Source organism: Oryzias latipes, chromosome 16 (assembly GCF_002234675.1).
Source record: "Oryzias latipes chromosome 16, ASM223467v1".
NCBI lineage: Eukaryota > Metazoa > Chordata > Actinopteri > Beloniformes > Adrianichthyidae > Oryzias > Oryzias latipes.
In genome coordinates, this window is record NC_019874.2 from 31,845,521 (window position 1) to 31,865,325 (window position 19,805).

A 19,805-nucleotide genomic window follows, 5' to 3' on the forward strand; every position below is an offset into this window, starting at 1 on the left:
ATAAAATATTTTTATCAGAACAAAGTCGTCCCAATATGAGGAAAAGGGTGACTTTAAAAAAACACATTTAAAAAAAATGCATTTAGGTTTCTAAAAGTTGTCATTGTAAAGGACATAAACGCGCTTTTTCTAAATTAATTTGTAAATGTACAACTTTATTTTCACGAAATTACAACTTTATTTTGGTTCTTTGGTTTGTGGACTTTTGTCATGTAAGTCATAAATTTACCATTTTTGTTTTCTGCAAAGTTTAAACTTATTTCATCATTTTCTCGCTCAGACTTTCTACAGTAAAATATCATATTAACAATTATTCTTTAAAATGCCCAGATATCACATAGTTTACGTTTATTTTTCCTCTTTTCTTTTTATTGGCGTCAATAAACTTTCCGGAAAACTCTGCTGCCACTTCCTGGTGCTGCGTTCAGGAACAGTCAGACTTCCACAGATTTGGCTTGAAAAGAAAAGTATTTCAGGTGGATATTAAGAAATAGAAATGCTTAAACAAATCTTTAAAACACGTCAGCAAAGCTTATTTTAGGTTAAAGTGTGGCACGTGACAGAATAGTGTAAAAAGGGAATGATGTTTTTGGAGAAAAGGGAGAGAAACTCTGTCTTTCCTGAAAACCTGATTCCTGAAAACTCACCTGATGCAGGTAAAGCTTTGATCATCAAACGCTAGTCCGTTCAAAGGAACCATTTCCATCAACGTAACTGGTTTGTGGTCATTATGAAACTGTTTCTAACAAACGTATTTCACCATAAAGAAGAAATCTTTGTTCCAGAATCAACAAATGTTTCGTCCACATCAGCTTTTGTGTTCCGGTCCTCCAGGTGGGGTTGTTGGGATTCCGACTTTTCTCCGGTCAGTAAAGGCAGCACAGTCGGACTCTGAACTTTAGACAAACAAACAGACTGAAAGAAAAACGGACCCGTCATTTTCACGGCAGGTGATCCGCTCCGAGACGTTTCCCAGGTGAGAGGTGCGGAGAAAGAGCCGCAGGTTCCACTTCCGTCTGTGGAGATTTTTACCTTTTATTTTGGCGCGCGCGCTAAGTTCATCCAGGTGTTTTACCTGCTTTCTGATTGGTTTGTGAGAACGTAACGTCCGATTTAAAAGTCCGACATTTATTTATTTGTTGAATCTAATTTACTGTAAACCTGCAGTTTGATCCCAAACCCAGAAAAGTTTGATTTAGTTCCAACAAGAAAGAAGTTTCTGGAAGTTTTTCTGTGGACTTCAGGAGATGAAGGGGGTGATGGAGGTGATGGGGGGGTGGTGGGTATCATGGGATGTGGCTCTGGAACAGGAAAACAAACATTTGGCTGAATAAGAAGATGCTGAATAAAAATAGAAAACAGGAACAAAAGTGACAGAATCCGATGAAGAGGATCTGAAGGAGCAGAGTCTTCATCATCCTTTTCCTCCTGGTTTGGGTCCGTTCACCGTCTGTGGGAACCGGACCGTGTGACGTCATCCACAGAAACGGGTCACTTCCTGCTCCAAACACATGAAGTCAAATCAGTCACCATTTCTTTTTCTGTACGGACGCCGCCATGTTGGAGCCAGACGTCGTCAGCAAGCAGTGATTGGTCTGAGTCATCGTTTCTATGGCAACCACTCTCACCAATCAGGAGTGGGCTTGTTACACCAAATTCATAAAAAGTTTTGAACGTGGGGCCAGCAGGCTCCACCTACTTTCATTGAGGCCTCTGTCGACAGGATTGTAGCTTCTTGGAGCCACTTCCTGTTTGGAATGCCGGGGGGCGGAGTCACTCAGTCTAGTTCTCAGACAGTCAATTCTAGGGTTACAGGGATTGAACCAGGAACCTTCCTGCTAACAGTCGGTGCTGAGGATTCAGATTTATGAAGAAAAAGAACCAAACCAAACCGGTTTAAATGATCCAACAGCCAAAATCCAAACGGAGGTCCTGAAGAAGAGGTCAGAACCTGCTGAGTCATCCTAAGTCTGGAGGAGTTGTGGGTTTAAATATTTGCTGAAAATCAGAACAATTTTTTAGAAGTTTTCTATTTTCTTAAGGATAAAAATCCAGCTTCACTTTCAGAAGAGAACACAAAGATTCACAAAACAACAAGAGGTCTCACTCTGCCAAATAAATCCTGAACTAAACCCAGAACACGGTTACGTCCTCGCTTTTGCGTGTCATCATTTGTTCTTTTTTTCCCAGAATTCCCAGCGGGATCAGGCTCTCATCATGGCGTCCACGTCTGTCACCACCATCGGTGAGCTCATGGTCATCACTCAAGTCATTCCTCGGGATGCCTCCTCCATTTCTCTCCAGACTCCGGGAAACACTGAACAACAGGCTCCTCCCCCTGAAGTGAAGGCTCCTCCCACCTCCTTCAAGGCCGCTATCAAGAAGGACACATTTGCGCGCAGGGAGCCTCAAGGCCTCGGGGTGAGAGTCCGATTCTCAGGTCGGGTCTCGGGTCGGAGCGGTTCTAATCGTAGAACAGCTGACAATGCTAATTATTAAGGAAAGCTTTATTTTGAAATTCATTTGTTTTATTATTTGTGTGTCATCGTGTCTCCAGGTCGTCCAGATCTTCATCGGTCTGCTGTCCGTCCTCTTCAGCCTGACCCCCCTCCTCTCCCCGCTCCTGATCCACTACGCCCCGTTTGGCGTTGGTCTGTTTGTACGTAGAACATCAATACTTGACCCGTGTGGTCCGTATTTGACACGTGTGGGCCGTGTTTGACCCGTATAGGCCGTTTTTGACCCGTATTTGACCTGTGTGGGCCGTATTTGACCCGTATTTGACCCGTGGGGGCCGTGTCTGACGCGTGGGGGCCGTATTTGACCCGTGGGGGCCGTGTCTGACCCGTGTGGGCCGTATTTGACCCGTATTTGACCCGTGGGGGCCGTGTCTGACGCGTGGGGGCCGTATTTGACCCGTGGGGGCCGTGTTTGACCCGTGTATGCCGTATTTGACCCGTATCTGACCCGTGTGGGCCGTGTTTGACCCGTGTGGTCCGTGTTTGACGCGTGTGGGCCGTGTTTGACCCGTGTGGGCCGTATTTGACCCGTATAGGCCGTATTTGACCCGTATTTGACCTGTGTTGGCCGTATTTGACCCGTATCTGACCCGTGGGGGCCGTGTCTGACGCGTGGGGGCCGTATTTGACCCGTGGGGGCCGTGTCTGACCCGTGTGGGCCGTATTTGACCCGTATTTGACCCGTGGGGGCCGTGTCTGACGCGTGGGGGCCGTATTTGACCCGTGGGGGCCGTGTCTGACCCGTGTGGGCCGTATTTGACCCGTATTTGACCCGTGGGGGCCGTGTCTGACGCGTGGGGGCCGTATTTGACCCGTGGGGGCCGTGTTTGACCCGTGTATGCCGTATTTGACCCGTATCTGACCCGTGTGGGCCGTATTTGACCCGTATAGGCCGTATTTGACCCGTATTTGACCTGTGTTGGCCGTATTTGACCCGTATTTGACCCGTGGGGGCCGTGTCTGACCCGTGTGGGCCGTATTTGACCCATATTTGACCCGTGGGGGCCGTGTTTGACCCGTGGGGTCGTGTCTGACCCGTGGGGGCCGTGTCTGACCCGTGTCTCTGCTGCAGTTCGTGGTCTCCGGCTCTCTGGCCGTGGCATCAGGACGGCGGCCGTCAGTCAGACTGGTGAGTTTCCTGAACATAACACTCACCGCGCCCTGAGATGTGGGTGATGACATCATCAGTTGACCTCTGCCGGCGTTGCGGTTCTGATCTGGTAGTTCTCGTTCTCCCTGCAGGCCAGGGCGTCTCTGCTGACCAACTCCTTTAGCGCCCTGCTCGGCCTCGCCGGGGCGATCTACGACTGCTTCCTGCTGACCGCCGTTCCTTCGGTCTTGTCCTGCGGTGACCCGTCCCAAACGGGTCCCCAAAGCGGGGACGAGTGGACCCGCAGGTGCCTCAGCTACCACAGGACGCTGGATGTGAGTTCATCCCTCAGCTGATTCCTCGTAACTACTTCCTGTTTGATGGGAACCGCTCTGATCTCCACGCCTTTCAGTCGGTTCTGTACGGAATTCTGGGCGTGGTCCTGGTTCTGCTGGTCCTGCAGGTCTGCGTCTGCGTCACCGTCTGCGTTCTCGCTGGACGAGCCATCAGACGCCACAAGCTCTCCATCACGGTAAGAGCAGCTGTGGCGGCGCCGTCTGTGTAGACATGAAGATCGACAGGGTTACGTCATGTGACTAGAGTGGCTTCAGTTCAGGTCCAGGTCTTTATCTGCTGGTCTCACACCTTGGCAATCCAGTTAATCGGCTGGCCACGCCCAGGAAGGAAGCCATTTTGAACCAACATTTCAAATAATTACAACACAAGATAGACATGTTTTGTAAATCATTCAGTTAAAGTCCTGCAAATAAAGACAAACATGAATAAACAAACAACTCAAATCATAACAAAAGGCAAATCCAAAGAAATCCAAATTCTTTCCACTTCCTGTGCCCAAATACTAAACAGGAAGTGAAGGCCTTTGCCACCATTTTGTTCCTTGTGCAACAGGAAGAGCTGAGAAACATTCCAAAAATCAAACCAGTCTTAAACATTTGGTGGTTGTGCATGACGTGTCTAAAAGTGATGAGCTATGACAGACGGGTGACGAGTTTACAGTCATGGGAAAGGCGGAGCTAAACAAGGGAACTGATGGAAGATCGGAAACCATGAGAAACATTTTAATCATGAAAGTTTCACTCTGTGGTTCCATTTTTGACCCGGCTGCTTTTGAAGGAACGCCACGCAGCGTCTGATGGAGCCTTTAGTTTCTGAAACGTTTAACGTTCAGTGGCGGGGTTAAAATCATAATACAAAATCTGATTTTCATTAGAAGCCCCGCCCCCCATCTAGATCATTCCGTCACTGAGGATCGTGGCGGCGGGCGGGGTCGACTGACCTCGTTATCTAGTCGCCGCTGGGAACGGGAGCAAGCGGGTCAAGCTGTTCCCTCAGCAGAAGTTCTGCAGGAAGCCGCTCCAGACGGGACAGAACCTCCTCCACCAGATCTGTTCTGCTGGCTGAGGTTCTGTCCGGAGTTCTGACGGTCCAGAGCTGGAACCGCTTCTCCTGCGTTTTCTCCGCCGTGAACAGAAACGTTTTGACGGACAGCTGCTCACATCTGTTTTCTGATCTTTGACCTGCAGGCGGAGCCTAACGGGGACGCCGCTTTGCTGATACCCGACGGATCTGAGCCCTACGGCGCCCCCACCCACTCAGCCTGAGAGGCCCTGAGCCCCCCCTCTGTGTTGTGTCATTTAACTGTGTTTTGCAATGCTTTCTGGGTAATTTAGATCCAGCTGGGTTGTGTCTAAAGCTTGACACATTGGAACTCAGACTCTTCTGAAGGTTTTCCATCAGGAAAAGGTTTGAACCCCAAGAGACGAGACCCTGGGAGGGTTTTGGAGAAGATCAGAGGGTCAAACGTTTTCCTCGTCCATCTGCTGTGAAGAAGAACCGTCAGCAGGAAATGCTGGAACCTCCTCGGTTCTGACGCTTCGTTATTCCTCTCATCCATCACCTGCCCTCCTGCGCTCTGTGGGGGGGTTGGGGGGGGGACCATCCATGTAGACCTCCTCTGCGTGTCTGGATTTCTCCTCTGGCCTCCATGTTTGAGGTCCAAACTCGTCACTAACTTGTTTCTGTGATTAAATCCACTACAAAGCACAGACTGACTTCATCTTTTCTCAGCCTCAGTGACTGAAGGTCCACTTGGATTACGATGCCCCCCCCCCCCCCTCACTAACACCTGACAGCAGCTGGGTGGGCTCCAGCGTCATTAGCAATAGGGGCGTGTGTGAGGGTTGGGGTGGGCCATCCAGCGCCGCTCACAGCTTTAACTGGAACTTATTCATCACACTTAAAGGTATGATGTTGAGTCTGAGGTTGGAGGTCAGCGGCGTTTGTCGCTTCACGCTGACGTGTGGCGGCGTTCATTGCTGGCAAAGCCGCTCATCTCAACATCATCTCAACATCATCGTTTTGTTTGACCTTTTTCAACCGACCTTTTTCAACCAACCGTCCATTTGACCAGAGGTCAAATGGACGGTTGGTTGGTTCGTTTAGCGTTTGGTTGAACATCACTAACTGTTTGGTTCCGTGCTCAGACACACTTCAGAGTTATTTAAAAAATCACTGCCAAAAACATAAAAAAACACAATAAAGTGCAAACAGGGGCTCTAAAGACAAAATGCAGAACTCTCCACTACAGCCCAAAAGCTCTTCCTCCTTCATTATTTTTCGTGGGTGATGAACCGATGGAAAGAGGAAATACTGCCACCTGCTGGATTGGAGGCGCCTGTGCTCAGCTCCATTTTGCTTTCTATATTGTGAGGCAGGACGGAGCCACAAAAAGTAAAAACAAACTGGTGCGGACCTGAAAGATCAGCATGAATGCGACCTGAACATTCTTTTAATTGACAGAAAACAAAAAAAACTTTTACGGAAACCGGAAGTGCGGCGGCTTTTATAGTGAAGTTCCCTCTGCTGATATGAGGATCGGATGTTAGCAGCTGTGGTTTCAAGCTTCGTACGTTTTCCCGGTTCCGACCCGGTCCATATGATCTGTTCGAACTATAGCAGCAGCTGTCAACGTTTGTGTGTTTAAAGAATACTTCTGTTACGATCATGTTGAATATATTCCGCTTTTAAAGCCCATAGAGCTAGCTAAAGCCTGCTAGCTGTGTTTAGGCTGTTTTTTGCTATAACTTTATTGACACGTTCATTGTTAACATTTGCATTTTTAGTTGAAAATGAGTAAAAAGACGTTTGTGGCTTTGATGCTGATGTTATAACCAAACGCTCTACGTTCAGTTCTATACGATTTTTATGAATTTAGGCCTTTGCACTAAACTTAAACGTTATAAACTCCTTTGTTACATAAAACAAAAGAACTAATTAATATTTCGCTGCAGCATTGAATTTGTGTTGATTTAGTGTATTTTAGTATATGTATTTTTGTCATATTTATTTGTAGGTTTTAGTGAAACAAGTTTTAAAAATGAAAACAGAATTTTACTTTTCATTTAATTACGTCAGAATTTGGTGAAATATGTTTTCTTACATGCAAACTGGATTCGTTTCTGCTGAGAGCAGAAGTTCTTCCATTAAGATCTGTTCTCTAAATAAAGCTTTTTGATGATTTGTGGTTTCAGGTAGCAGGAGGACGTGGGGGGGCGGCATGGATAAGGTCCGGAGGGTCCTGGTCTACGTGTGGAAGGAGCGCGGGGCCCCCCAGCAGGCCCCGTTCCTGCAGGTCAGGACGTTTCTACAGAGCCCCCCAGGTGCCAGTGTGTTTGTTTTTAACCAAACACACTGGGGGGGGGGGGGGGGGGGGGGGGTCCATACATTTCCTCAGAGCAGCTGACATTCAAACTTTTCCTGGAAGACGGTCTCTGTGGTCAGAGGATGTTTGTAGACGGAGCCTCAGATTATGGGATTAAAACCAAACCCGTTCAGGCTGACGTCCATGAAAAGGACGACTGAACCAGAGCAGCCTCAGGCGGGCAACACTAGAGATGTGTGCGGACCGGACCGGGCCGGCCTCCAGAACCTTCACCCACACACTAACCCGCTGACCTAATCTGAAGACTTCATGATGACCTCATCCCTCCGTTTCTGGAGTTGACGCGTTCTCGTCTGGCGTTCTGCTCCTCAGAGTTTGACGGCTCACTTCTCTGACGGCGAGGATGAGGAGGTGCAGGTGAGCTGCTCTCTGCAGAGAAACCAGTTTCTCCTGTCCCGAGGAGATGAAGGACGCCGCGTTCCTCTGAAGGTGGGACCCTGAAAATGTTCACCTTCTCCCGTTTTGGGTTTGCTGCTCCCTGACCTCTGCCCCCTCCATCAGCGGGCGTCCTTCTGTCCCATCAAGCACCTGTCGCCCGCCGAGGCGGCCGCCGTCCCGCCGGACGTTCGGCAGCGTGGGGTGGACGTGGGCGTGTCCGTCGTGCTGCAGACGGCCGACCGCAGGCTGCTGCTGACGCGGCGGGCGAAGGAGCTGCGGATCTTTCCCAACGTGTGGGTTCCTCCAGGTCTGCGTTCCCCGCAGGAGCATCGTTTCCTGTGGTCAAAGCCAAACTCTGATGGACTGTTGTCGCTTTTCAGGAGGACACGTCGAGCCTGAGGAGACGGTGAGCCGCGTCCCGCCCTGCGGCAAGGCGTGACGGCGCGGCGCCTCACGGGCTGCTGCTGTTTGTGTGCAGATGCTGGAAGCGGGTCTGAGGGAGCTCCAGGAGGAAACCGGACTCCGGCTGGATCCAGAGGGGGTGTCCTCTCGAGTCCTGGGACTGTGGGAGGTACGCGGGACGTTCTGTCCCCACACGTTTTGACGGAGGAGAGTCCGGATCCAGGAACCCCCCTCTGACGCTGCTGTTGGTGTTCTGTCTCAGTCGGTGTTCCCCCCCCTGCTGTCCAGAGGTCTTCCTCACAGACACCATGTGGTGGTCTACCTGCTGCTGCTCTCCCCCCACTCACACCTGCAGCTCCAGGTGAGACCTGCTCTCTGGCTGCTCATCTCACCTCCAGCTCCCGTCGTCAGCCGCTCTTCTCCCCCCCATGCAGTCGTCTCTGAGCCCCTCCCCCGCCGAGGTCAGCGCCTGCGTGTGGGTCGACAGCCGGCTCGCCCGGGCCATCGTGGCCGCCGTGGACGGAGAAGACGGCGAGGTTCCCGTGGACCAGCTGCCCAGCAGCTTCAGGTACGGTTCTCTCCTCACCGGAGAACCGGGATGAGAACATCCGAAACGGTACAGGTTCTAAAGAACCGACCGAAAGAGAGGCTCTGCTTTAAGGAGGCGGGTACGAAGCAAAAACCAAACAGGAACTTCAGGCTGCACATGAGGAGCTGAAACCTCCTGGATCTCCGAGGATCTAAATCCTCCTGGATCTCCGAGGATCTAAATCCTCCTGGATCTCAGAGGATCTAAATCCTCCTGGATCTCAGAGGATCTAAATCCTCCTGGATCTCAGAGGATCTAAATCCTCCTGCATCTCAGAGGATCTAAATCCTCCTGGATCTCAGAGGATCTAAATCCTCCTGGATCTCAGAGGATCTAAATCCTCCTGGATCTCAGAGGATCTGTCTCTCCTGTTGGAGGAGAACGTTTGATGTTAGAAGATCCTCGCAGAAACCTGATGGTGGAGCAGCTTTGAAGAAAGGAAAGATGATTTAAAAAAACCCGACCTTTCAGTCAGAATCCGGGTCAGGCGGGTCAGGCGGTCCGGTTTCCTCTGCTTTTACCTTTGTGACCCCCTCCCCCCATGCTTCCAGGGTGATGGAGGTGTCTGCAGACGGATCTCTCAGCGAGTCTCTGCTGCCGCCGTCCGTCTTCATCGGTCGAGTCCCTTCCAGCGGTCCAGATGTGGAGCGGGTCAGCACCGGAACCAAATACGCTTTGGACCTGTGGCTGAGGAGCCTGGACGCCAGCACACCCTGAGCAGACCCCCCCCCACCCCCACCCCCACCTAAAATACAATTGAAAAATAAATCAGGAGACAGTGATGTCAAGAATGCGTTGGGCTTTCTAAAGCGGTAAAAGCAGAGGAATGGCGTCTGAGTGACCCGGTGTGACCTCAGCCCGTCCCAGAACCGCGTGCAGTACCTTAGGCCGCCAACAGGTGGCAGCAGAGACCTCTGATCAGCTCCAGCATTTTCATGTCAGGTCCAGAACCCTCTTCTTCATCCATCAGTCCAGTGGAGGCGGCCTCGTCTTCATCACTTTATGTACTTCTAGAACAGAAATCACACAGATTGGATTGAGTTCCTGGATTCTGTCATGACATTAAATCTATACTTTAACCTGCTTTTCGTCTCAGCCCCTCCTTTCTGTAAGGACACAGCAGAAACGCCACCAAGATGGCGACGTTTATGACATCACAGCCTCTTTACAGACGCCCAGCGATGGACTGGAGGAGGGTCCAGAGCAGGGCTGCTCAGTCCTGGTTCCCCTAGATCCAGCAGACCGCCAAGCTGTGTGGTCTGACTGACAGACTGACTGAAGGAACTCACCTGCTCCAGGTAATCAGCAGCAAGCAGTGCAGGGAGAGCAGGAAAACAGGCAGGTGGTGGATCTCAGGGCCTTGAGCCTTCAGTCATCCTGAAGGGAAGAAGTTCAGAAAGTCGAGGCTCTCAGAGCTGCTGTCGCTGTACTCCTTCGTCTTCATCGGGCTGAAGAGCAGCAGACGTCACGTCTGGGGGGATCCTGTTGTTCTCCTGGAGTCAGCTGACAGATATCAGACGTTCAGTCAGAACAAAACGTCTGGAGAACAGCTTTCAGTGAAAGGTCAGGTGGGCGGAGCCCAGAAGAAAGAGCCCTGAGCTTCTTCCTCCTGACTGCGTCTCCTCTGCCTCATTTATTCGCCAAATGTTTTGATCCATTTCAGGATCAAAACATTCAGCCTGATGAGGATTTTCCAGACAAAACCTTTAGGTTTCATCGCTGTAACCGTTTTTCACACAACCCAAGTGAACAGAAAAACGTGTTTTTCCTCTTCTTCAGCTGTTTAATGCTGAGAGTTAACCTTCATCAAATGAGGAAGATGAGACCTTTCACCTTTCAGCCTTCATTGTGTGATCAGAAGTGTAAAGAACAGAAAGGAACGCACCTCGCTTCCACGGCGTGCGTTCATTTCTGATAACACTCATTTTGAAGGCCATCATCCTTATTTAAGTTAATTTTTTATTCATTTATTTATTCAATAAGCTCTGGTCAGCTGGTTATCTGTTGGTTTGGTTTTTGGTTAACCCTAACTTTCACTCTCTCCCACTAGCTTACAGCCCCTCATAACCTCAAGCTAATATTAGCAAAGTAACGGCCAGCAATATTGAAGCTATCCAGCTGAGGAGTTGTGAGTCTGATTCCAGCTCAGACGAGGAAAACCAAAGCGTTGATGGATCTGTTTGTCTGACAGTGGATGCATTGGAATGGAACAGAGAAGGGAGACCCCCCCCCCCGTGGCAGTTGATGTGTCACAAACCTGAGCTTCTTCTAACCGCAGGCTTTCATCTGCTCCAGATCCATCATGAGATGAATAAAGAAATACTCAGAAACGCAGTTTTAATCTAAAATTCTTTCATCCATGTCCTCCACCAGGAGTAAAAAGCTCCTAAAACGTGTTAAAAACACCAAAACACCATTTTCATTGAAGTCTGTCTTTAAGGCCTCCAGCTAAAAACTCAAAGGCAATTTCTTCTTCACAGTTGAAAAAAACAAAACAATTTACTCTCTGTAAAAAGTTCTGCTTCATTTGATTCATACTTTTTATTTAAGATGGATGGATGGACGGATGTGTATAAATATATATGTATAAATAAAAGATAGGAGATGGAAACAATAAGATCAATGTATAAAACAACAAGACTTTATAATGTAAAATAGGCTAAATAATTAAAAGTTAATGCATTGTTAAATGATGTCATAACTAGTGAATGATGTCATCGCTCCCAGAACATAAACCAGTGGACTCTGTTAATGTGAATGATGTCATAATGATGTCATTGTGTGATGTCAAATGACATCTGATGACATCATCAGATGTCATTTGACATCACATAATGACATCATTTGAAGTCAGAAGGCTTCCAAGTAAACTGTTGTATACGTGTGATTTCAAGCTTCTAACTGTTCTGAAGAAGCACGTGAAAAAAGCTGGACGAGAGCACAAAGATGTCCGGAGAGGCAAAACAGAGTCGGGTCGTCATCAACACCCACTTTAAGACACCGTATCAAACACCAGCAATGTCTGCGAACACAGATTTTCAAAAGGTGAACCCTAAGGTGTCCGTTCAAAAGACTGAACGAGTGGAAATACGGTTTCCAAAAAAGACAGACGCCAATGTTCCAACCCAGGTCAATAACGGAGAGGTCAAAAAGAAGAAAAAGGTCTTCAATAACGCCAATAAAGTAGTGTATAGTTTCATGTCCACATCTGAGAACAGGAAGTTGCTCAGGACAGCCCCAGAGAGGAGCAATCACTACACTAAAAACAACACTAAACATGTGGAATATTGGACCAAAAAAGAAGTTTATCAGCCTCAGAAGAAAATGGAAACAGAGAGTGACCTCCAAAAACAGATCCAGACATTGAAAGAAAAACTGCAGAGGAAGGAAATGTTTCTGGATCTGGAAGAACAGAGGAAACGTTCAGCTCAGAGAGACCTGGACCTGTACATCCCAGTACTGGCACAGCTGGAGAGAGAGTTCCAGGTGGAGCATGAACGTGGGCAGCTTTTGGAGAAGGAAATCTGCAAACATAAACAGGTCATTGGTGATTTCCAGAGTCATGAGGCGGAATTTACCAAAGAAGATCAACCTACTCCATCCAAACTCAAGAAAGGACAGAAAATTCAGTGTTTGAATGAGCTCGATGACTTTGGGGAAGTGGAAGATTTAAAGAATCTAAATTCACAACTTGATGATTTTGTCATCTCCAACCTGGACCTGAAAACCAAATTGAAGCTGCAGGAAACGGAAACAACAAGGCTTCAAGAGAAAGTAACTGAGCTCACCAAACAACTGGAGGGTTTCAGCTGTGAATAATGGGGTTGTCATGGTTACGGGGGGGGGGGGGGGGGTTAGAGTTGAAATGACTGTAGGTCATTCAGCTATGATTAATGGGGTTGTCATGGTTACGGGGGGTTAGAGTTGTAATGACTGTAGGTTATTCAGCTGTAAACAACGGGGATGTCATGGTTACAACCCAACTATTGGTGAGGGTTTTAGACTTTCAGGGCTGCAAAGAAAGGTGTGTACTTTGAAAATACTGTACATCAGGTCTGCTCAAACCTGGTCCTCTGGATCACTTTTTAGATTATTATAGATGATCAAACACACAAAGACACCGTTATTTTTGCAATTGTGGGGAAAAAACAAAACAGGGAAAAAAAGAAAGACTATGGGGGGGGGGCTGAAAAAACAGGGCTGCACGTTGGTTTGTTGGGTCGACTTTGTGTCCTGACAGACCCGTGTCTGTGTGGGTTTTCCCCGAGGGCTTCGGTTCCCCCACTTATCCAAATTCACTTGTATAGATGGTGTGGACCTTTCAAACTCCTTAAAACATTATCTGGCCAGATCTTTAGCTTTGGATTCATGAATCACTGATCAGGTACAGATACGTGTCACCACAGTAAACATGGGTTAAATTGAGGAGTTCAGAAGCTAAGCACACAGAGATTTGGGCTCTGAATATATGATTGGCGCTTAAAAAATAGGGCGGCACGTTGGTTTGTTGGGTCGACTGTAGTACCTGACAGACCCGTGTCTGTGTGGGTTTTCTCCGAGGGCTTCGGTTCCCCCCACTTATCCAAATTTACTTGTGTTGACAAACTAAAGTCATCCACAGAGAAAAAGACCAGTCCCTCAAAATGAATGGTAACTAATGAACAGAGGTTGAGCAGGCCTGTGGGTTTCTTCCGAGAACTTCGGGTCTCCCACGCAAATTATTAGTGATTGGCTAACAAACCAAATGTTCCCCTCCCTGAATCGCCACCTTATCGTGGTGGAGGGGTTTGAGTGCCTGAATGGACCCCCGGAGCCCGGTTGTTGGGAGCATTTGCCCCGCCCTTGTTAGGGCCAAATGCCCCATCATGACGCTGTCGCTCCTGGGAGACTTCAGGCAGGACTAAGAGGGATTCAACAGATCCTCAGAGAAGCAGAAACAGCAAAGATCCAGTTTGTCCTAAACAAAAGTCACTACCAGCTCCAAAGGTCCCTTTCATGTTTGTTTTAAAAATAAAGAGACCGATAATGGTATGCCTGCTTTGGCAGGTTAGGGTTCGATTCCCTACGGTGCTCTGCTAAATATTTGGACTTTTATACATGAAAAGATGAGCATGGCAACCATGAAGCTGGAGAAGAAAAGATCAGACATTTCTACATTTGTGAGAAATTAGTGATTTTGACAGAATGCTCTTTTCTCAGGTTGCACTTTGTTGACGGTCCCTAGGCAGCCGGCTCGCTGCATGTCTGCATTTACTGCTGGAAGAGAAAAATTCTCATGGAAAGGCAGAAAGAACAATCTTTTTTCTTTAGAAATGCATTTGTGGTTCACTCTCTGTGACTTTTGTCACATTTGAACGTTTATCAGAAGAGTTATTGGAGCAGGAAGTCTGAATCTGTGAAGTTCTTTCTAACTTTACCAAACTGATATTTTTATTATTTTCATAGTGAAAATAACAATAATGACACAAAGGTCCCCTAATTGTATTTAAAAGAAGAAAGAAGGAAAGAAAAGCAGAAAGAAACAGACATAACTAAAAAAACAACAGACGCATGAGAGGGAAGAGAAATGAAACTGTTTCAATGAGATGGAGGTGTGTATGGTTGATGAGACGGTTTTTCCTTCATTTAAATAAGTTTAGCCGCTGTCTTAAGCACAGCACGGATGTCAGGTCTTCAGCACAGCCAGGGGGGGGATCTCTGGGTCCCGGAAGAGCTGCCCGTCCACGGCGACCACCGCTCAGGACCCGGCGGTGAGGTGCTTCCTTCTCAGCAGGAAAAGGATTTTCCTTCTGCGGAGGATCTCGACCAGAAGCTGGTTGTTCATGCTGGAGTGAGTTCCCTTCAGCCTCCATTTCAGCTTCAGATGCTTGAATTACGCAACAATTGGTCACGGATGCTGGTTGTCGGACCTTCTTCCTCTGAGCCGGTGAAGCCTATGGAAACTGATCTTCTGCACCTCCTCCTTGGGGAGCTTCAGCTGGGCCTCCATGAAGTTCTTCACCGTGGCCTCCGGGTCTTCTCCTGCCTCCTCTGGAATCCCAGAGGTCACCAGGTTGTCCCTCATGCTCCTCGCCTGAAGGTCCAGGAGGGTTTCCTTGGTGGAGCGGTTCTCCTCAGAGAGATAAGCGGTGTCGCTGCTTAGAGTCTTGACGGTCTCTCTGAGGTTCTGGTTCTCCGCTGTGAGCTCCTGAACCTGCTGCTGGCTGAAGTCCAGAGACTCCTGCAGGCCTTGGAACTCTCTGTGGAGGATCTCCAGCAGATTTAGGCGACAATCAAGGCTGCAGAGCTTTATATGGATGGAATCTAAAGTGTCACTGATTCCGCTGCCTGGAGAGGAGGCGGCTCCGGGAGAATCTTCCGGACGGCCGTGTCTGGAGGAGGGGGTGGTGCTGGTCTTCCCCATAACTGAGGTATTGTAGCAGCCGTCTATATAATTCTGTCAAAGGCTTTTTAAACATATTACAGCTAATTTTAATATAGCGGTAAAATGAAAAAAGATCGAAATGTTTGTTCAACTGGCTTGGAGGGGCAGTGAGCTGCTGTAACAAATTGGACGGTTTATGAATATTGATGATGAGACATTTGTGATTAAAGCATAATTAGATACATCTTTTTAAATTGCAATTGTGAATAAAAGCACGGCTTTGTCCATTTTTAAACCTTTTTATTTGAAGCAACAGTTGTTTGCAGACAATAAATAAAGCGTTTTGGGGGTTTTCATTCCGCTGATTGGCCTGTAGGGGTCACTGCTCGGTGATGTTGTAGCTTCCTGTTCGGGTCGACTTCTCCAACGCGTCCTGAAAGACATCAGACCGTCTCAAAGCAGTTGAGCGACGGAACTGGCTGCTGGTCACAGGAACAAACAGCTGAAAGCGGAGGTCAGCGGGTCACGCTGTTGTCATGGCGACAACAATCACATCACACCTCCAAGTTTCCATCATTTCTCTCTGATTCCTGTTTAAACTTTGACTTAGTGAAAACAAACAGTGACCAACACACCCACAGCCAGACCCAACCCACCCGGACAGGACGTTCTGCGGCTGCGAGGGTCGTCTGACGTCAAAAAGACGCTCAGAACCGCAGAGCGCTCACTGACACCTGAACGCTCCACGGTCGGGCTGCGTGTTTTCAGTCTGCTGCTGTAAGGCAGGGGAGTGGCCATCTTTACATTACTCTATAGGACACAAAACGTAAACACAGCAGTCTTTGTTTCAGATCCGGTCATATGTTTGACCCGGACGTGTGAGGACAGAACTGCACCTGAACCCGGCTTCAGACTAGAACCTGGTTGCAGTTTCTGTTCTGAGAACCCCAGTCAGTGATCGCTGGGATAAATATGAGACTATTTTCATCATTCGTTCATCTTCTAAACCCGTTTTTGTTCCTTTTGGGGTCATGGGGCTGCTGGAGCCTATCCCAGCCACTTACAGGCGATGGCAGGGCACGTCCTGGACAGGTCGTCTGTCTGTCCCAGGGCCACAATCACACACTCATGCACACTCAGATGGGAGGGAGGAAGCCGGAGGAAACCCACACATGCATAGGAGAACATGCAAACTCCACACAGAAAGGCCCCCCATTGGTGTTCTGGTCGGGCCGAGACCTTCTTGCTGCAAGGTTTGAGCGCTAACCACTACACCACCGTGAAGCCCTTTTACAAATTTTTTTTTTTTTTTTTAAATCATTTAACCTTTTGAACTTTTGAAGCAGATACTCAAACACCCCCCCACACACACACACACCCCACAGCAGCAGAGAGTTTGTGTAAAGGCTAAAAATGTTCTGGTACAGTTCACCTCGGTGTGACTGCGGATGGCCTGGCTCGGTTCACTTTAGTGTGAGTAACTCTAGCACGGCTCAGTGACGTGTGAACACGGATGGGCTGTAAACTTCCTCTGCGGTTGCTGACTTACCTGGTTGCCCCCGTTGGTCTGGTCCCAGCGGTTGGGGGTGTCGTACAGAGGGATAACGCGGGGCTTGCTCTGCTGCTCAAACACCACCAGGCCTTTCCTCCTGGTCCTGCAGCAGCACCACAGCAGCTGCAGGAACACAGAGACGCTCATCAGCAACAACCTGAAGCTGCGACTGAGACGCTTTGCAGCGGCTGTTTCCAGAGAGGAGAGGCTTTTCCAAAAGCTGGCTGTGGTTTGGAGGCTCTAATGTTTGGTTACCTTCAGATTTTGGTGAATCCTGGATGATCAATGGACAGGAAGTCAATGTTTTGTCTCAGAATAAACAGAAATTTCCCTTTTCTAGAATAACAGAGGTGGAAGAGCAGAAGAAAAACTTCCAGCCGTTGTGTTGATGAATGGATCTGAGCGTTTGTGTCCGACAGCTGCTGCTTAAATTCACCGTGTTTGTGGTTCAGATTATGGGATGGAATTCGCTTCTGGATGGATTCAGATAACCAGGGAAAAATTCGGAGGAAAATCCCAGAATGTCTACATAAAAAATATTAACAAAAAAAACAACAGTAGATTTTGATGACTTTCACTTTGGTATTTGAAATGTTTCAGTGTCTTAAGTTAATTCTTGATATAATGTATTTTGAAGTTTTCTGTTTTGTAAAACACAGAAACTGCATCTTTAGCATCATTAGCATTGTTAGCATCATTAGCATCTTTAGCACCGTTAGTATTTTTAGCATCATTAGCTGATCAGCATCTGCCTTTTTAACAGTTTCTGAGCTTCTCTGTGGCAAATGTTGCTTCTTTGTGTGAATTCAGGATTTATCTGAGCAGTTTCTGACTTTGCTAAAATGATCTGAATCTTAAATTTGAGCGCGTGGCTCTGAGGTGTCTCTCTCTCACTCCAGTTCCTTCTGGTTCTGTTCACTCTCTCCTGAGAGCTTGTTAAGACCAAACGGAACCTCCAGCAGAACCGCAGCCAACAGTTCATTACCAGTGCGAGCAGCAGCAGCAGCAGCAGAACCGCAGAAGCCAGAACCAGCAGGGCTACCGCCCACCCGGGGACCGCCTGGCAGTTGCACGCCGCCGGGTTGCTGGTTGTGTTGGTGTTTGCTGATAGGTGGGCGATCATCGGCACCGAGGGGTCAGAGGTGACATGGGAGCCCGCAGTAGAGGCGCTGCTCCCGGGTGTGGTGTTGACCTGGACCAGGTTTGGAGACCGCTTCGGCTGTGTGGTGTTGTTCCTTGTGGTTGTCATGGCGACAGGAGGACGCGCCTCAGTGGATGCTGCGTCAGCGGTGGTGAAGCCGGGCGGAACGTCCGGCGCAGTTGAGGTAGGGCCGTTCACAGTACTGGCTGTCGGGGTGAAGGTGGGGGGCGGGGTTGACCTGGGAAGTGATGAAACGTTTGGAGTGGCGGTGACGGACGAAAGCGTCGTGTCTGACTGAGTCCTGATGGAAGAAACTTTAAAGAAAGAAACCAAATCGTTTGGCGAGGAAAGTTTTCAGAAACTTTCAGCTGTTTAACATTTTCTGCAGATTTCAGCTGATCTTTATTGTTTTCACAAAAACCCGGTTCATATGATAACTAGTGGTTGACGATACGATTCATAATCCATATTGGTTCATCGTTAACGATCCGATCCTCTGACCTAAAATGGATCCAGAACATCTTTAGTCCAAACTTCATCCAGTGAGACTCAAAGAGAAATTTCTGCTACTGGAGGTGTAACGATCAATCGAAGGATCAATTTATCCAACCAGATGGATCTGTCTGAGGTCAGGCGTTAGGTTTATTTGACTCTAAGGTAAAACCGACCAATCACAGCAGAGAACACGGATGTGATGTCATTAAAACGGATTTAAACTGTTTTTCACCTGAATTATTAACAAACCGTGTTTGTTGAGACGGTTTAGAATTTGCTTTTTATGGTTTCAGCTCTTCTTCTTTATTCACACTAATCAGGTTATGAATCTTTTTAAATGTGAAGCAAAATCTAACTATTTTATTGAAGTTATTTATCTTATTTCACTTTTATTTCACCTCTTTCTTATTGACAGAAATGACTGTTCTGCCCCTTTTTTAAAGCTAATTTCACTTGAATTCTACACAATCAGCTGTTTTTAATCTGTTGTTTCAGTTCTTCCTGTTTTATTAGTGGATTATAATCTACATAACAGAATTGATCATTTAAATCTTTTCCAGCTTCTTTCCAAAACCCTAGATTAAGCAGGTTTATACGTTTTTCTTTGCTATTTATAGTTCTTCTACCCGGGAACATGAATCAGCATGTTTCTCATTGCTCAGCTTTCAGCCGTCCTCACAGGTTTTTAGCTGAAACAACATTTTACAGAATGATTGCGGAGCAGAAGATGAAGTTGGTCAACATTCCCACAGAAACGGTTTCTTTAGCTTCTTTTAATCTCTAAAAGTCGGGGTTTCTTCACACCGATCAGCAGAACTTTGGAAATCTGTTTTCTAACAATGAGAGTTACTGTGAAACTTCAGATAATCTTTCTGAAATCCATCTGTTTGCTCTGGCTGGAAGTATAATCCCAGCGTTTGCTTTCAGCTCAAGTCCTGAAGAAGAAGAAGCGGTTGATGGTTGAACCTTTTCCTGAAACTTCTCTCTTTTCGGTCTTCAGGTCTTTTTCTCCTCAGAGCTTCTCTGGCTTCAGTTTTGGTTTTTAGAGATGTTTCTCTGTTTTTACCTTTTTCATTTGTAAAGTGTAGATAAAGAATCATTTCAAAAGCCGAGCTGCTGTCAGGAAGCAGAATTTTCTTACCTGAGAAGCAAAGAGCGATGAAGAGTCTGAGCAGCATCTTTACCGTTTGGGACAAAGATCTGTGTGTTTGGCTGATGGAGTCAATTTCCAAGCAGAGAAAGACTCCTTTATACACCTGCCTCACCTGTGCACAGGTGTGAGAGGGCAGGGGGAGGGGCCGTTTGCCTCTCTTTATGGTCTGGTATAAGATGGCACCACCATGAGGTCACAGAGTAGGCCGACAGCTTCATGACATATTTCAAAGGAGAATGTGGTCCGAAATGTCTAAAGCAGATTCATACCAGTGGGGATGATCTTAGGATGTGAGGATCTGAGGATGAGAGGATGTGAGGATGTGAGGATCTGAGGATCAGAGGATCAGAGGATCAGAAGATCTGAGGATGTGAGGATGT

The 19,805-nt window shown here is 47.7% G+C and overlaps 3 protein-coding genes across 7 annotated transcripts; 2 read left to right on the top strand and 1 right to left on the bottom strand.

Annotated features, from left to right (window-relative positions):
* Window positions 1-415: 415 nt before the first annotated feature.
* Window positions 416-5,675, top strand: ms4a6a (membrane spanning 4-domains A6A). 2 transcript variants are annotated; one of them, XM_020710532.2, is made up of 8 exons: window positions 416-656; window positions 835-976; window positions 2,191-2,421; window positions 2,558-2,659; window positions 3,592-3,648; window positions 3,762-3,944; window positions 4,022-4,141; window positions 5,154-5,675. In XM_020710532.2, the coding sequence occupies exons 3-8, from the start codon at window positions 2,218-2,220 to the stop codon at window positions 5,229-5,231; spliced, it is 744 nt and encodes a 247-aa protein (XP_020566191.1). In that variant the 5' UTR covers window positions 416-656; window positions 835-976; window positions 2,191-2,217; the 3' UTR covers window positions 5,232-5,675. The 2 variants fall into 2 exon arrangements, with proteins under 2 accessions (XP_020566191.1, XP_020566192.1); XM_020710533.2 differs by lacking the exon at window positions 416-656 and having other exon boundaries at window positions 893-983.
* A 589-nt stretch (window positions 5,676-6,264) lies between these two features.
* Window positions 6,265-9,804, top strand: nudt17 (nudix hydrolase 17). Of its 4 annotated transcripts, none has more exons than XM_023964375.1 (9): window positions 6,265-6,374; window positions 7,161-7,261; window positions 7,664-7,780; window positions 7,853-8,036; window positions 8,110-8,135; window positions 8,208-8,300; window positions 8,394-8,492; window positions 8,566-8,699; window positions 9,272-9,804. In XM_023964375.1, exons 2-9 carry the CDS (start codon window positions 7,187-7,189, stop codon window positions 9,435-9,437), a joined length of 894 nt encoding a protein of 297 aa, XP_023820143.1. In that variant the 5' UTR covers window positions 6,265-6,374; window positions 7,161-7,186; the 3' UTR covers window positions 9,438-9,804. The 4 variants fall into 4 exon arrangements, with proteins under 4 accessions (XP_023820143.1, XP_023820142.1, XP_023820145.1 ...); XM_023964374.1 differs by having other exon boundaries at window positions 6,302-6,535; XM_023964377.1 differs by lacking the exon at window positions 6,265-6,374 and adding an exon at window positions 6,381-6,603.
* A 5,563-nt stretch (window positions 9,805-15,367) lies between these two features.
* On the bottom strand, window positions 15,368-18,507 carry LOC110016734. Its single transcript, XM_023964273.1, has 3 exons — window positions 17,622-18,507; window positions 16,634-16,759; window positions 15,368-15,517 (listed from the first exon to the last, which is right to left on the bottom strand). The coding sequence occupies exons 1-3, from the start codon at window positions 17,883-17,885 to the stop codon at window positions 15,464-15,466; spliced, it is 444 nt and encodes a 147-aa protein (XP_023820041.1). The 5' UTR covers window positions 17,886-18,507; the 3' UTR covers window positions 15,368-15,463.
* Between the last annotated feature and the right edge of the window lie 1,298 nt (window positions 18,508-19,805).

Bases quoted from the DNA above. Each gene is read 5' to 3' on its own strand.
- ms4a6a (XM_020710532.2), top strand. From the start codon at position 2,218: ATGGCGTCCACGTCTGTCACCACCATCGGTGAGCTCATGGTCATCACT. The intron at 3,649-3,761 runs GTGAGTTTCCTG...TTCTCCCTGCAG, and splicing joins GGCGGCCGTCAGTCAGACTG to GCCAGGGCGTCTCTGCTGAC. The intron at 3,945-4,021 runs GTGAGTTCATCC...CACGCCTTTCAG, and splicing joins GCTACCACAGGACGCTGGAT to TCGGTTCTGTACGGAATTCT.
- nudt17 (XM_023964373.1), top strand. From the start codon at position 6,509: ATGTTAGCAGCTGTGGTTTCAAGCTTCGTACGTTTTCCCGGTTCCGAC. The intron at 7,781-7,852 runs GTGGGACCCTGA...CCCCTCCATCAG, and splicing joins GACGCCGCGTTCCTCTGAAG to CGGGCGTCCTTCTGTCCCAT. The intron at 8,301-8,393 runs GTACGCGGGACG...GTTCTGTCTCAG, and splicing joins GAGTCCTGGGACTGTGGGAG to TCGGTGTTCCCCCCCCTGCT.
- LOC110016734 (XM_023964273.1), bottom strand. From the start codon at position 17,885: ATGACAACCACAAGGAACAACACCACACAGCCGAAGCGGTCTCCAAAC. The intron at 16,760-17,621 runs GTAATGAACTGT...GTGTTCCTGCAG, and splicing joins TGCTGCTGCTGCTCGCACTG to CTGCTGTGGTGCTGCTGCAG. The intron at 15,518-16,633 runs GTAAGTCAGCAA...GATGTCTTTCAG, and splicing joins AGACCAACGGGGGCAACCAG to GACGCGTTGGAGAAGTCGAC.